Source organism: Ruditapes philippinarum, unplaced genomic scaffold (assembly GCF_026571515.1).
Source record: "Ruditapes philippinarum isolate M1 unplaced genomic scaffold, ASM2657151v2 ctg3748_1_1_1_1, whole genome shotgun sequence".
NCBI lineage: Eukaryota > Metazoa > Mollusca > Bivalvia > Venerida > Veneridae > Ruditapes > Ruditapes philippinarum.
In genome coordinates, this window is record NW_026860778.1 from 201,433 (window position 1) to 217,684 (window position 16,252).

The 16,252-nt window shown below is 33.5% G+C and overlaps 1 protein-coding gene across 10 annotated transcripts in view; it reads left to right on the forward strand.

Annotated features, from left to right (window-relative positions):
- Window positions 1–16,252, forward strand: part of LOC132713351 (uncharacterized) — a 76,641-nt gene that overhangs the window by 25,818 nt on the left and 34,571 nt on the right. For 9 of the 10 annotated variants that reach the window (XM_060695906.1, XM_060695911.1, XM_060695915.1 and 6 more), the window contains exons 2-7: window positions 1,687–1,833; window positions 2,429–2,617; window positions 5,689–5,805; window positions 12,513–12,760; window positions 13,845–13,961; window positions 15,578–15,874. In XM_060695906.1, coding sequence (XP_060551889.1) covers window positions 1,725–1,833; window positions 2,429–2,617; window positions 5,689–5,805; window positions 12,513–12,760; window positions 13,845–13,961; window positions 15,578–15,874 — 1,077 coding nt within the window. In that variant the 5' untranslated portion in view covers window positions 1,687–1,724. The remainder of the gene's footprint in view (window positions 1–1,686; window positions 1,834–2,428; window positions 2,618–5,688; window positions 5,806–12,512; window positions 12,761–13,844; window positions 13,962–15,577; window positions 15,875–16,252) is intronic. The other variant, XM_060695912.1, reaches the window with a different exon arrangement.

The window sequence follows — 16,252 nt, forward strand, 5'->3', positions numbered from 1 at the left end:
AAAAAGTTTTTTTAACTTGAAAAGACGTGTTGTTGTGTAAATTTGCGTGTTTCTCATCGTCATATAAGACGCAGTCGGATATTTAACTCCAGATGTACAGTACATTCTGCGAGTCATCAAGCTTCCTAGCTCAGTCTTTCGGTCGTCAAAAAAAATCAAAACTTGTAAAAGAGTTACTGCCCTTGGTCAAATTTGACTGTAGAAAGCTTAAAGAATGGAACTGAAATTTCAATATGCATATTTTATTCAGTTTTCTGTATGAGTTTGTTATTTGCAAATGAATTTCTATAGATAAATGCAGGCAGGTGATTAAGATTTATTTATTGTTACTGCATAATGTATCATAAGGAAATACTGGCTGGAATATATAAGAATAAATTCCTGAAGTATTTTAGGAAATGCAACAGATGTCCAAAATTAAGTATGAGCAATGAACAAAGTATTTGAGTAACTGTATAATTATGTAATGGATTTCAGTCGAAAATCCAAAATACATTTACAGTCATATGACATTTACATAATTTTTTTAATTTTTATTACGTATAAGTCGTATTTCACATAATTTTATCATGCCATAATATTAAGTCAATCAATATGAATTGAAGATCACTCCCTTATTGTTCAACTGAAAAAAATAAAATCCCAAACAACTTTATTTAAATTTAAGTTAAAATATTTCTTTTAAAATTTTACTCTAGCTGAAAATATCTTATTGTCGCACATTATGAATCATTGATAAAAATCATATACATATGTAAAGAGATTATTTTTAACGAATGTATATTTAGCTCTGTGTGTACAATCAAGTCTTTACTTTGTTTATAGGTTAAATGCTTTGTACCGTTTATAATACATAAGACATCTGTGTATTTAAACCTCAAATAAATACTTTCGAATTAAAATCTTTTTGCATGACTTTCAAGTGTATATAATCTTAAGCAGGGAAGACATGTACTGAAGTTGCTTACATTATTTCCTTTGTACATGTTTTTATCTTTTTAAGTTATTTATATAAACCAGATTTTTTTAAGCGTGTAAAGATTTCGCTGTTTTTCTGAATATGTTTGTTGTAGTAGCTTGGTGATGATATGAAACAACGATAATTTAATATTATATAATTATAATGTAGTTGAACTTAAATGTAAACAAAAGTGCACCAGTACATTGGTGACTCTGGCCAGTCCCTGTACCAATGGAAGTTAGGGATTCGACTTTCAGATTTTCAAAACCTCTGGTTAAGTTAAGTCCTTGAAGGAGATATAGATGATTAAATATGTGAGCTATAAAATACCTTTGCACTGCAAGTTTGACATATCCATAGCTATATCTTTATAAAAAAAACCCTTATAATTATGTTGAACGATTCCAAATAGATGTTATCCGGAAGTTGACAAATGTGGCTTTATCTGGGCTAGTCCCCTGGTACAGACAAACAGTTACCGTTATAGCTTCTTGCTTCCCTACCGTTCACAATAGGTAAGTAAATCTTTTGTGCTGATTTTCAAAGTTGTAAGTGCAATTGTTTGTTTGTACCCCTGCATGAGCTAGAAAAACTCAAAATATTCTTAATTTACCGAGTAAGTCACTTCAAAGCAAGGCAAATTCTTCATACCAATTTTTTGGCAGTGTTATGGTTGAACTTATGATAATAAAGTATAGCTAAATGTATATTCTATCTATTTTCAGTATCAATGTTCACATGTTTGAGATAGACAGATGAACGAATGGAGCAGAAAGAGAAGACATCTCCCGTGTCGGGATCCAGCATGTTTGATCCGGCGAAGGCGTCGTCTGTTCCAGGTTCAAACCTGTTTGACCCCACTACACTTTTAGGTAAAGTTGTAAAACATGAAACAGTTGGCATTCAGAATACATAAAAAACTTTTTGAGGATGATTTTGATTAGTTAAAATCTAATCATAATTTAGAGGTGAAGACACGATCATGACCCTCTAATGCCTCCATCTTGATCTGTTAGTTACTTGTCAGGAGAATAGATCAGTTTATTTTTGTGTTCAGTTTTTAAAATCTCTAAAATTATAAATGAATTATTCAAAATGCAAAGAAGAGTAAAGTCCATCAAACAAGTTTTAGGATCATAAATGTTAAAACAATGAAGAATTTTATTTATTCAAACCACCATTTTGTACAACATGTAAAAAGACAAAAAACAAAACAGTTACACATGGAGAGAATAATATTTGAAGGTCAACAGATAGGTTTTGATAAAGATTTAATTGTTTGACATATTATAATGTAAAATGTTCTGATGTAGAAGATAAAAAGTCATAAAATTTGATTACATTATGAAAGGCTGCCTTCATAAAAATACCATACATTATTATTTCATGACAGAGAAACATTTGACTACACATTTTATAGTTTATCTTGAATTTTGTGTGTTTATCTTTTTTCTTCTTTCTGTACAGGGGCTTCTCCATTTGCAGCAGGGATGTCAGCATTGCCATTTGCCCACCTAGCACACCTGCCTGGGGCATTCTCCATGCTTGGTCATCCAGCATTTCCAGTTTCATCGTTATTTGGTCGTCTTGGAGATGGTCTCACAAGTCCTTTGGGTATCCCATCATCCCTTTCAAGCAGCCTCAGTCCAACATCAGGTAAAATTTTCTAAATATAGATAATGACGTAAAGGTCGGAAGTTAATATTAACATTACTAAGTAGAAATTTAGGAACAGGTATTAACATAAATTATAGACAAGAAATTAGGAATAATTATCGATATATCGCTGATATTTGTCATCGAATATGGATGTATTGCCAATATGCTTTGCACTGAATCAATGACAGCACTAGGAATTAATGTATGCAATGATTTTAGTGAATAAAAAGTAATTCTTTCTTTTTATAACACTTTACTTTTCTGGTAAGGATTGTTAATATTTAATTATGTCTATATTCTAATCATCTAGTCTTCTAATTTCTTGTAATCCATCATGTAAATAAATTGTTTTAATAATAGCACTAACATATTAATATAATGTAACACAATCATTTCTCTGGCATGTTAAAATGAGTGACTGGGTCAGTTTGATATGTACATGTAAAAATGATTAAAAATCTAATATTTGGTTGTAAAATCAGGTATTTTGTTAATGGTCATATTTTTTTGGGGAAAAAAAGGACAAAAAATCAACTTGAAAAAAAGAAGAAATAAACTATCCCTCTGCAAACATTAAACAACATTTTATAAATAAAGTGTATAAAATCCAGCAACCTTGGTCTCTTAATCACTTAAGGTTTAGTGAAGGAATGATATCTTGAACAAACTTAAGAAGTACGATCCTTATAATACCATGGACTCTGCGGTACCGTTTATGCCAGATGTAAACTGCCTGCCTGTATAATATACAGTTAGGCCACCTATAATTATGCTGTCTGACCGTACTCAATACTTGATGTTGCCTATCTACATGTCAGTTTACTGTTTTGATTTTGATGTCAAAATGCCTAATAGTTCTGAAGTCAGAGTGGGTTATTTGGTTTGGTGAGGATGAACCTCTTTGGCAATGCTTCCTTGAAAAATGATAATTTTTATGCCCCCACAATGTGGGAGCATATAGCGTTGCACTTGTCCGTCCGTCCATCAGTCCGTCCGTCAGTCCGTCAGTCCGTCCCGAAATCTTGTGAACGCAACTCCTCTTAAACCGCATGGCAGATTTTGCTTAAACTTACAGGGATGAACAACCTTAATGTGTAGATGGTAATAAAGGAAGGAATTTTTGCTGCGACCAAATTTAACAGAATTATGGCCCTTTGTTGATTTTTTCACTAGATACTATATAGAAATGTTTGTGAACGCAACTCCTCTTAAACCGGATGGCAGATTTTGCTTAAACTTACAGGGATGAACAACCTTAATGTGTAGATGGTAGTAAAGGAAAGAATTTTCGCTGTGACTAAATTTTACAGAATTATGGCCCTTTGTTGATTTTTTTCACTATATACTATGTAGAAATTTTGTGAATGCAACTCCTCTTAAACCGGATGGCAGATTTTGCTTAAACTTCCAGGGATGAACAACCTTAATGTGTAGATGGCAGTAAAGGAAGGAATTTTTGCTGTGACCAAATTTAACAGAATTATGGCCCTTTGTTGATTTTTTCACTCTATACTATGTAGAAATTTTGTGAACGCAACTCCTCTTAAACCGGATGGCAGATTTTGCTTAAACTTACAGGGATGAACAACCTTAATGTGTAGATGCTAGTAAAGGAAGGAATTTTTGCTGCGACCAAATTTAAGAGAATTATGGCCCTTTGTTGATTTTTTCACTCTATACTATGTAGAAATTTTGTGAACACAACTCCTCTTAAACCGGATGGCAGATTTTGCTTAAACTTCCAGGGATGAACAACCTTAAGGTGTAGATGGCAGTAAAGGAAGGAATTTTTGCTGCGACCAAATTTAACAGAATTATGGCCCTTTGTTGATTTTTTCACTTTATACAATGTAGAAATTTTGTGAACGCAACTCCTCTTAAATCGGATGGTAGATTTTGCTTAAACTTCCAGGGATTAACAACCTTAATGTGTAGATCGTAGTAAAGGAAGGATTTTTTGCTGCGACCAAATTTAAGAGAATTATGGCCCTTTGTTGATTTTTAGTTTTCAACTTGTGGCACATGTAGTCCAAAAAATATTTGACCTAGAGTCATAAGATTGACAGAACAGTGGCGTGTGGGGGCATCAGTGTCCTATGGACACATTTCTAGTTTCCCTATTTAATTAAAAATTTTAAAGATATTTTTCATTAACTTTGCTAACTGTTAATACTTTTGGACAATAATTACTTTAAATTTCATTATCAAGTTGGCATTTTACCAAACAATTAATAAGCTAATTGAGACAGAAATGAGTTGGAGAGTGCATAAAATAAAAACAATTGTAAAATTTCAAATATTTCAATAATAATAATATTATTTCATTGTACTGAAAATACAAATGTATTCACTATTGTAAGTTATAAATAACCAAAAAACGTCCTGATGTAACATTTCAATAGCTTTTTAGAGTCTTGAATTAACTTCCCATGATTAATGCATGAATGTAAAATTCACCCATATTGTTTTAATCAGGATTATTTGTTCATATAAACAACATGAATAATATATATAGTGGAGGAGTCTATTTTTAGAAAAAGGGATGTAAGAGATATCAATTAAGCCTAAAAGAGTAATCTCCCTTTAAAATTTTTTTTCTTAAATATGCAAAAAGGAATTTGATTCCAACATAATAAGTACAGAAATGTTCGTTTTGAAGAAGGCAATGCAATACTGAATACTTTTTAAGAAGTAAATGCAATAGATTTGCTGTATAAAGAAATTTATATATACCAGTATAAGATGTTAACAAATTGGGTAAAAGCACTCGGAAGAATTGAAGAAGTTGAGTATTAAATTAACTTGCAATTAATGAAACATGTGTGAAGTAACATGTGCCTGTGCTCGCAATAAACCATACACATTGAATCATAATTTATAGATTTAAGTACAATAAATGATACAGTGATTCTATTTCTGACCTTGTTATAATATTAAGAGTACAAAAAAAAAAAAAATAATTAAAAAAAAAAAAAATTATAGAATTGATATATTAAGTTGATAACTTATGCAAGGTTTGTTTTAGATATAAATTTCTAAAATACATTCTTGAATTGTTATTTTTTCAGGACCCTCTCTAAGCTTTGATTCAATATTGAGCCCCCTACTACTGTCCATGGGTCAAGGTGGCCCAATATCTGACCCTTTATCTCTAATGAAGCCAACAAGTGCAAGTTCTGAAAACTGTAAGATTTTAATGTCAGCAGTATATATTTTTTGTGTGAATTTATGATAGCTTTTTATTTCTGTATTTTTTTTCTGTCATTCTTTAAACCCAAATTATTATTTTGCCTTCTTTATTGTGATATTTCATATGATTGTGTTAAGATCATTTTTATAGGTCTTAGGTTTTGCAGAATCATTCACAATATACCATTGTAGTTGAAATTACTTTTTGTTTATGTATTTTCTGTATCTTTATATATTTGAATATGGAAGTTTACACATATATATGAACAAATATTATAAATTGTAGATATAAATCCATGCCTAAAAACTGTAGATATAAATCCACGCTTAAAAACTGTAGATATAAATTCACACTTACAAACTGTAGATATAAATCCACGCTTACAAACTGTAGATATAAATTCACGCTTAAAACCTGTAGATATAAATCCATGCTTAAAAACTGTAGATATAAATCCATGCTTCAAACTGCAGCTTTAAAACCACACTTAAAATCTGTAGATATAAATTCATGCTTAAAAATGTAGAATAATATCCACATGCTAGATAAAGTAAATGCAGTAGATTTCAAAAGTTATGAATTAAGGACAGTTGATTGTCAAAATTTACGATGAAAGTACTATAGTTTGTCCAAATCTATGGCAAAAGTACAGTAGATTGTCCATTCTTAGGCCAAAAGTACAATAGATTGTCCAAACTTATGGCTAATAATACTAAAAATTTTCCAGACTACAATGCTGTTGAACATAGTGTACTTTAGTGGTTTAATTAACCCATTACTTCATATACACGCCTTTTAACGCCTTTTTCACCCCCCCCCCCTTTTTAGCTCGACTATTCGCAGAATAATCGAGCTAATGCAGTCACCCATTTGTCGGCGTCGGCGTCGGCGTCGGCGTCGGCGTCCCTGTGGTTAAGTTTTTGTATGTAAGCTGGTTTCTCCATAACTACTGAAGGGAATGGATTGAAACTTCACACACTTGTTCTCTGTGATTATCTAAGATGATTGGCACAAGTCCCATAACTCTGATTTGCTTTTTTTCATAATTATGCCCCTTTTTCGACTTAGAAATTCGTGGTTAAGTTTTTGTATGTAAGTTGGTATCTCCATAACTACTGAAGGGAATGGATTGAAACTTCACACACTTGTTCTCTGTGATTATCTAAGATGATTGGCACAAGTCCCATAACTCTGATTTGCTTTTTTACATAATTATGCCCCTTTTCGACTTAGAAATTTGTGGTTAAGTTTTTGTATGTAAGCTGGTATCTCCATAACTACTGAAGGGAATGGATTGAAACTTCACACACTTGTTCACTGTGATTATTCTTAGATGATTGGTACAAGTCCATAACTCTGATTTGCTTTTTTACATAATTGGTTAAGTTTTTGCGTGTAAGCTGGTATCTCCAATAACTGCTGATGGGAACGGATTGAAACTTCACACATTTATTCTTTATGATTATCTAACTTGATTTGCACAAGTCTCATAACTCTGGTTTGCTTTTATTGCATATGTGTGTCCCTTTTTCGACTTAGAAATTCTTGGTTAAGTTTTTGCGTGTAAGCTGGTATCTCCATAACTACTGAAGGAAATGGATTGAAACTTCACACACTTGTTCCCTGTGATTATCTAAGATGATTGACACAAGTCCCATCAGTCTGATTTGCTTTTTAACATAATTATGCCCCTTTTTGGACTTAGAAATTCTTGGTTAATTTTTTGCGTGTAAGCTGGTATCTCCATAACTACTGAAGGGAATGGATTGAAACTTAACACTCTTGTTGTCTGTGATTATCTAAGATGATTGGCACAAGTCCCATAACTCGGATTTTCTTTTTCGCATAATAATGCCCCTTTTTCGATTCATAAATTCTTGGTTAAGTTTTTGTGTGTAAGCTTGTATCTCCATAACTACTGAAGGGAATGTATTGAAACTTGAAGGGTTTGTACCTTTTCGGACAATTTTATGTATTCATATAGGTAAGCATTATTATAATCAATGAAACACCCTTGTGACAAATTTTCGAATAGTCGAGCGTTACTGTCCTCCGACAGTTCTTGTTGTTGTCTCAAATGATGAAAAAATGCCTTATTTAGGCCCCAAACACTTGTTTTTGTTTGAGAAATGTTGTTAAAAAAATTGACCTCTTTTTCGGCGCGGCCCCCCAACCAAAAGATACATCAGGGGGTTGCCAGAAGGGGGATGTGCCCCCTTCTGTTTTGGGGGGTTTGAAGGGGGGCGGAGTCCCCCTCATCGCCAAGAAAATTTTGGACTTGTGAGAGGCTGTAAATGACCCCAGATTGATCATAAGGTAACGTGTAACCAACGCTGAAAAGCATTTGACTCTATCTCAATCCATTGATAAGTTGCAGCACTTTGAAATCAATTTTGATGGAAAAAATCAACGCAAAATAGTGATTTTTTGGCAATTTTGAGATGTCCCCTCGTTGCCATGGTAACAGAAATTTAAGTCTGAGCATGTTGTTGCAAGGACAATGGTCCAGTCAACATTTGTGCCAAGTTTGATTAGTGTTGAAGCAGTTTTTATAGTATTATAGCAATTTGAACTTGTAACGGGAGACTTTTCAATGAAAACAGCCATTTTTCACAAAATGCTCATGAAGTAATGGGTTAATGAAAAAAATAAAAAAATCTACAAAACAACAATTTTTCTTCAAATTTATATGATAGGCCATGTTTAAACATGAAAAAACGCGATTTAGGGTAATTTCAAGTATTTTCATCATTTTCTGTTAACCCATTACTTCATATACACGCCTTTTAACGCCTTTTTCACCCCCCCCCCCTTTTTATTGTCTCAAATGATGAAAAAATGCCTTATTTAGGCCCCAAACACTTGTTTTTGTTTGAGAAATGTTGTTAAAAAAAGTGACGTCTTTTTCGGCGCGGCTCCCCAACCAAAAGATACATCAGGGGGTTGCCAGAAGGGGGATGTGCCCCCTTCTGTTTGGGGGGTTTGAAGGGGGGCGGAGTCCCCCTCATCGCCAAGAAAATTGTGGACTTGTGAGAGGCTGTAAATGACCCCAGATTGATCATAAGGTAACGTGTAACCAACGCTGAAAAGCATTTGACTCTATCTCAATCCATTGATAAGTTGCAGCACTTTGAAATCAATTTTGATGGAAAAAATCAACGCAAAATAGTGATTTTTGGCAATTTTGAGATGTCCCCTCGTTGCCATGGTAACAGAAAATTTAAGTCTGAGCATGTTGTTGCAAGGACAATGGTCCAGTCAACATTTGTGCCAAGTTTGATTAGTGTTGAAGCAGTTTTTATAGTATTATAGCAATTTGAACTTGTAACGGGAGACTTTTCAATGAAAACAGCCATTTTTCACAAAATGCTCATGAAGCAATGGGTTAATGAAAAAAATAAAAAAATCTACAAAACAACAATTTTTCTTCAAATTTATATGACAGGCCATGTTTAAACATGAAAAAACGCGATTTAGGGTAATTTCAAGTATTTTCATCATTTTCAGTTAACCCATTACTTCATATACACGCCTTTTAACGCCTTTTTCACCCCCCCCCCCCTTTTTGTTGTCTCAAATGATGAAAAAATGCCTTATTTAGGCCCCAAACACTTGTTTTTGTTTGAGAAATGTTGTTAAAAAAATTGACCTCTTTTTCGGCGCGGCCCCCCAACCAAAAGATACATCAGGGGGTTGCCAGAAGGGGGATGTGCCCCCTTCTGTTTTGGGGGGTTTGAAGGGGGGCGGAGTCCCCCTCATCGCCAAGAAAATTTTGGACTTGTGAGAGGCTGTAAATGACCCCAGATTGATCATAAGGTAACGTGTAACCAACGCTGAAAAGCATTTGACTCTATCTCAATCCATTGATAAGTTGCAGCACTTTGAAATCAATTTTGATGGAAAAAATCAACGCAAAATAGTGATTTTTGGCAATTTTGAGATGTCCCCTCGTTGCCATGGTAACAGAAAATTTAAGTCTGAGCATGTTGTTGCAAGGACAATGGTCCAGTCAACATTTGTGCCAAGTTTGATTAGTGTTGAAGCAGTTTTTATAGTATTATAGCAATTTGAACTTGTAACGGGAGACTTTTCAATGAAAACAGCCATTTTTCACAAAATGCTCATGAAGCAATGGGTTAAGGAAAAAAATTATGAACATATTATCAACAAAGATGGCATTATTTGTGAAGATAGATTACCTGTTATTCAGGTATCAAATATTTTGTGGTAAGACTTAAAACCACAATAAAAACAATTTTTTTAGATAATTTCTGCAGTTTTCATCATCAAAACAAAGTCTTGCTTGCATTTTATAAATATCTTTATGATACATATACATGTAGTACGGTGACAATTGGTGCTGAATCTAAGTGAAAATTTCATTACAGTAGAACAAATTGTGTTATATACCAAAATGATCGCAACTGTAATTACAATTCTAACCTGATTTACCCTTAACCCTATATTTTATGAATGGACTTGATCAACTTCCATTTTGAAATATTCCAATGTAAATTTTAGGGATTTCAAGATGAAAATTTTTGAAAATTTGTCAGTCAATAGTATAGGGCCTCCACTCAGTCTGCACTGATGGTCAGGCTGGCCTGTCACTTTATACTTGTGGCCAAGACAATGCAGTTTTGTTTCCAGTATTTTGGGTTGCAAAATCATGTGACTGTTGGACAATGTGCATCGTAGAAAATGCTAAAAACAGCACATATTTAGATTCATCCTTGGCATCGGTTGGAAAAGATTATGAAAAATCAGACAGAGGCTTTGCCTAATAGCAAAGCTGAAAAGGGAAGTGCTTTTTATGTAGGAGTTTAGGCACTTTATTTGGAGAAAATCCATTCTGTATAAACAGAGATATTCGCAAAATAAATCTGGCCTGTTTTAGTATTTACTGCTGTGCACTTTGCCCAAAAGTCGCGCGGGTTCACCACTGTTCTATTCTAGGCTTTGTAGTGATTATTTATAGAAGCTTTCAGCTTGAATTAATTTTGCAGTTCTATAAATGAAAGTGCTTTTGTATATTCTATTTTATGTGTGCAATAGGTAAGGTGATCAGGTTATATGTTGTTTCTGAAATAAGGTCCTAGTTATAATATAGTTATTATATATTAATGTGTGGACATTATCTGTTAAGATGAAATAATGTCTGTGTTTGGGTGTGATTTTAACACTTCATTATATTAACCAATACATACATTAATGACAGATATGACCTTAAAAATCATTAGTTTTCAACTCCCCTTTAATATAAACCCTGAGCCTGCAGGAACATGCAGGTTATATTAGGCCCAGAAACAGGAAAGATGATTTTAAAACTGCAAAGCAAGTTACCAAGGGTCAAAACCATTGTACCTCACCTTCATTTGCTAAGCTGATGTGAATAATTATAACCTTAGTGCAAATTTCAATTTTTTGGTGCAAAATTTGTAATTTGATACGTCATTTGGAATGTTGCAATGAATATTTTTAAACAATTTGTCCATTTAACATGACTTCAGTTTTCTTTGCCATGACTCTTCACATTTAAAGATGATATTTATTTCTAACGCCAGTGAAATTTTATCTGTATAGATTAAGTTGAGTCATTTGATATTATCACTACCTTTATTGTTATTGGTAAAACATGTTTGAAATATTTTAAAAGCTCTTAATTCATTGCTTCTTATTTCAAAGGTTTACAAAATCATTGAAGAATTAAAAATGCAGAAATGTATTAAATTTGATAAAGATCTAGAATTTAGGGATAATGAATTAACTTCTTTTAATTTCAACTTTAAACTGATAAATATTTATAATTTCAATGTTATTCGCTATCAACAATTATAATGCAGTCTAATTTAAGTGTAAATCATCTAGTAACAAGTAGACAAATGGCTTAAGTACAATGGTATCCTCCTGTTGCATGTCTGTTTCTAAGTTTGTACATACCTGCATTAATCACCTAATGATCATCATTCTGTGTTGTTGTTGTTGTTATTTTACTAATAATATCTCTAACCTTTACCTGGGTTACTTAACGTACAATTATCGTATATTAATTTCAATCAATCAGGCCTGGTTGTACATACTCATGTTATTCTTTGCTCTTATTTAAATTATATTTATTTAGTTTATATAATACCAATGTAGTTTAGCTGATTGTGTTCGGAGCTATAGGCTTTTTGAAACACTCAAATCCATTCCTGGAACCAACCAGTACTAAGCAATGTGTGTGTGGTTTCTTGCTCAGGGAAACAATAGCTTGCCTTTGAAGGGGTTTGAACCCACGCGGTCAGCAATCCTGAGATTACTAGTCTATCGTGTTAACCACTCGGCCACGCCACCACTAAATTATATTTGATGAGTTATGGCCCTTTGTTAATAACTTTAGAACTCCTTGTTTTTTTTAAGGACATACATGTATTTCTGTTTCATTTATAGCTTTGTTAGTTTTAATGTTAGAGAATATGAAGAAAAAAAAAGAACAGCAAAGAGATCTTACAACAAAATAAACAGATTAATCCCATTATTAACAAGGAAACATATACATATGTAGTTTAACATTAACAAGCTATGAAATATTTACCTTTACGTAATGTTATGTGACATGAAGATGAAAATATGCCATAATTATTAACAAGCTAAAATTTGTTTGATTGAACTAGTGTTTAAAGTGGCACTGATGATTTTAATTTTTGTTGCCTATTTCAGCAAAATATGGAATGTTTGGGAGCGCACTGGGCTTGACAAGCAGTCCTACCTCAATGTCCAAAACTACCACCTCTAGTGGCACCGCAGGTTCTAGTCACACAAGTACCTCATCCCGGGGCCGCAGGAGTGCAGCACAAGGAGGGCGTGGCCGGCCTCGTAAACTGGTGAAGCAGCCGGCCATACCGTTATCTCTGGTCCAGTCTACTTCAATTCTCTCACCATCTATGCTGGAGAAATATGCAAAAAAGGTATGATTCAAAAGATTTTAGTGTTATACGTATAGAAAAATTCCAAGATAAAAACGTTCTCATTCACTCATCATTTTTTTGAAATTAAAACTCAAAATATTCTTTTATTCCTGGTAGTTTATTATTTATTCAGTCACAATAAAATGAATTTCAGTAAACTAAACTGTTCATAATTCTACAGTAAAATTAATAAAGATTATGGTAACATTGTTTCATTGAGAAAAAAGGAACAATCTTTAGAGCTATGCACCGGTTTAGTTTCTTTCTAAACTCAACCAAACTCCATGCCCATATCAAGGCAAGTTTAAAGGCTCATTCAGCCATAGAAATGAATAATTTTTTTCTCTGCAGAAAGGGAAAACATGTCTCTGTATTATAATGTTGTTATAATGGATTGAGAACATAACTAAACCGTGCCATTACAAAACCAACATAATGCGTTTGCGACCAGCATGGATCCAGACCAGCCTGCACATCCGAGCAGTCTGATCAGGATCCATGCTGTTCGCTATCATTTTCTCTACTTGTTATAGGTTTTATAAGCGAACAGCATAGATCCTGATCAGACTGTGCGGGCTGGTCTGGATCCATGCTGTTCGCAAACGAATTATGTTGGTTTTGTCATGGCGCGGCTCATATGAGCAGTTTTCACCTAAAGAAGATAGCTTTGTATGTAAAAATAATGTGTAATTAAAATACAGTTGTACTGTATAGCAAAATTTGAAGAAAGTCCATTTAAAATATTTATCTTGGTTAGGGTTAAGGAAATCCGTTTTAAACCAGTCTTACAGCAGAGTTTCAAAGTAATGATGGCATGATTCAAGACATTATTTAACTTGCTGTTATAACTGACTGTTATTGATCCATAAATTCTCAAGGATGACACATTTTATGTAATGTAAGATAGGTCTTTAGTGAGACGTTTGGAAACAGTATATACAAGAACGATGGTAATTTATAGACGATACTTTCTCAATATTTTAAGCGTAGTCGTAAAGAATGTTTCTATTTTCTGTTTTTTATGTGATACAGACTTTCTGAATAAGTTATACTATTTTACATAATATGATTTTGTTTTCTGTAGAAGGAAAGAGGGGAGTTAACAAGCAATGGATTAGACAGCGAGGCCCATTCAGATAGAAGTTCGGTATCCAGTCTTTTTGATATCAACTTTGATAAAGATGCTACAAAATCAAAAAAGGTAAATAAAAATTAACCTTTTAATTGTGTTTAAAACAGTACTTTTAAAGTAAGTTATTAAAAAAATAAATAATAGTTGTGTTCTGTACTTTCATTAAAATGTTTAAGTGTTTAAGGTTTATTGTAATATTGTAGTTGTTTTTATGCCCCCGCCATGTAATGGCCGGGGCATATAGTGTTACCCTGTTCCGTCCTTCCGTCCTTCCGTCATTCCGTCCTTCCGTCATTCCGTCATTCCGTCCTTCCGTCATTCCGTCATTCTGTTATTCCGTCATCATCAGTTTCCGTTCATTATCTTAGTAACGGTTGCACACATTCAACTCAAATTTGACATATGGATATGTCATGAGAAAATACAGGTCAAGTTCGAATTTGGTCATGGTTTGATGATTTTTGGCAGAGTTATGCCCCTTTTACTTTAAAATAATATGAAATTTTCAGTTTCCGTTCATTATCTCCCCAATGGTACAACACATTCAACTCAAACTTGACATATGGATATGTCATGAGAAAATACAGGTCAAGTTCGAATTTGGTCATGGTTCGATGATTTTTGGCAGAGTTATGCCCCTTTTACTTTGAAAATAATATGAAATTTTCAGTTTCCGTTCATTATCTCCCCAACAGTACAACACATTCAACTCAAATTTTACATATGGATATGTCGTGAGAAAATACAGGTCAAGTTCGAATTTGGTCATGGTTCAATGATTTTTTGCAGAGTTATGCCCCTTTCACTTTGGAAATAATATGAAATTTTCAGTTTCCGGTCATTATCTCCCCAATGGTACAACACTTTTAACTCAAACTTGACATATGGATACGTCACAGGAATGCGCAGGTCAAGTTCAAAGTTGGTTATGGTTCAATGATTTTTGGCAGAGTTATGCCCCTTTCACTTTGAAAATAATATGAAATTTTCAGTTTCTGTTTATTATCTCCCCAATGGTACAACACATTCAACTCAAATTTGACATATGGATATATTTTTGGAATGCCCAGGCCAAGTTGGAATTTGGTCATGGTTCAATGATTTTTGGCAGAGTAATGCCCCTTTCACTTTGAAAATAATATGAAATTTACAGTTTCTGTTCATTATCTACCCAACTACTCAAATTTGACATATGGATATGTCAAAGGAATGGGCAGGTCAAGTTGGAATTTGGTCATGGTTCGATGACTTTTTTGCAGAGTTATGTCCCTTTCACTTTGAAAATAATATAGATACATCTTAGGAATAAGCAGTTTAAGTTTGAATTTGGTCGTGGTTCAATGATTTTGGACAAACTTATCTTTCTTGAATGTTGTAAAAATTTTGAACTTTCAGTTTCAGCACTTAAATGTATGTAGCCAATGCCCATTATTTTGGCTACAAATATGAAATATGCTATTTTCAAAAGGTTTAGACTGAATAATTTCAGTGCCTTGAACATTGTATGAAAATGGTTAAAAATTATTTGTGCAAACAAATTTGGAACTAAATATTATAACATCTGAAATTTTGGCTGCATGCGGGGGCATCCGTGGCATGATGACACATTTCTAGTTTCTTTTATATGTGCATTGCTCATAATCATAATTTGTATTGCTTTCAAACCATATTTTACATTTTTACAGTCCTCCCCATCACCTAAGGCAGAATCAAGTAGAACTCCCTCCACTTCCCCAAGCAGACGGTCACCATCCAAACCAGTAGCTTCAAGCAGTTCAACGTCCACACCCCCACCAGATAAGGTGCACATTGACAGCATGAAGAAAAGGCTGATTGCAGACCAAATAAGACAGAGGATGCAGACTAAGAATTCTGGGAATTCTGCAACAGGAAGTAGTTCCCCACCTCCATCTGGGAGAAAAAGAAGAGGGAGGCCACCCAAAATATCACAGGAAGATTACATGTCTCCGCATGAACTTGGGGTCAGTGCTTTTTCTTCACATTTAGGGGAATTTAGTATCTTGGGTTAATTGTATGAGGGGTTTTAAATGCATTGGAAGAGAAAATACTATGTAGCTGTTCGTTTGTATATAGGAAATAGTTAAAAATTTCTTATGAAAAACTGCTTTTATTGATATTAAGGTAATTTTTTTTACAGCATGAACAGGGTTTTAAAGTATATATCTGTGCTGGCATGTATGTGCCTTCGATCATGGTCTTCACTGTTCACTATTCACTCAGTACTTATTATGAAATTTCCACTAAAGTTGATAGTTACGTCCAGTAAATTTAACATGGTAAGGTTTAAAACGAATCAGGTATTGCTTCATAGTAAAACAATTGAACAATTTTATTTCCCT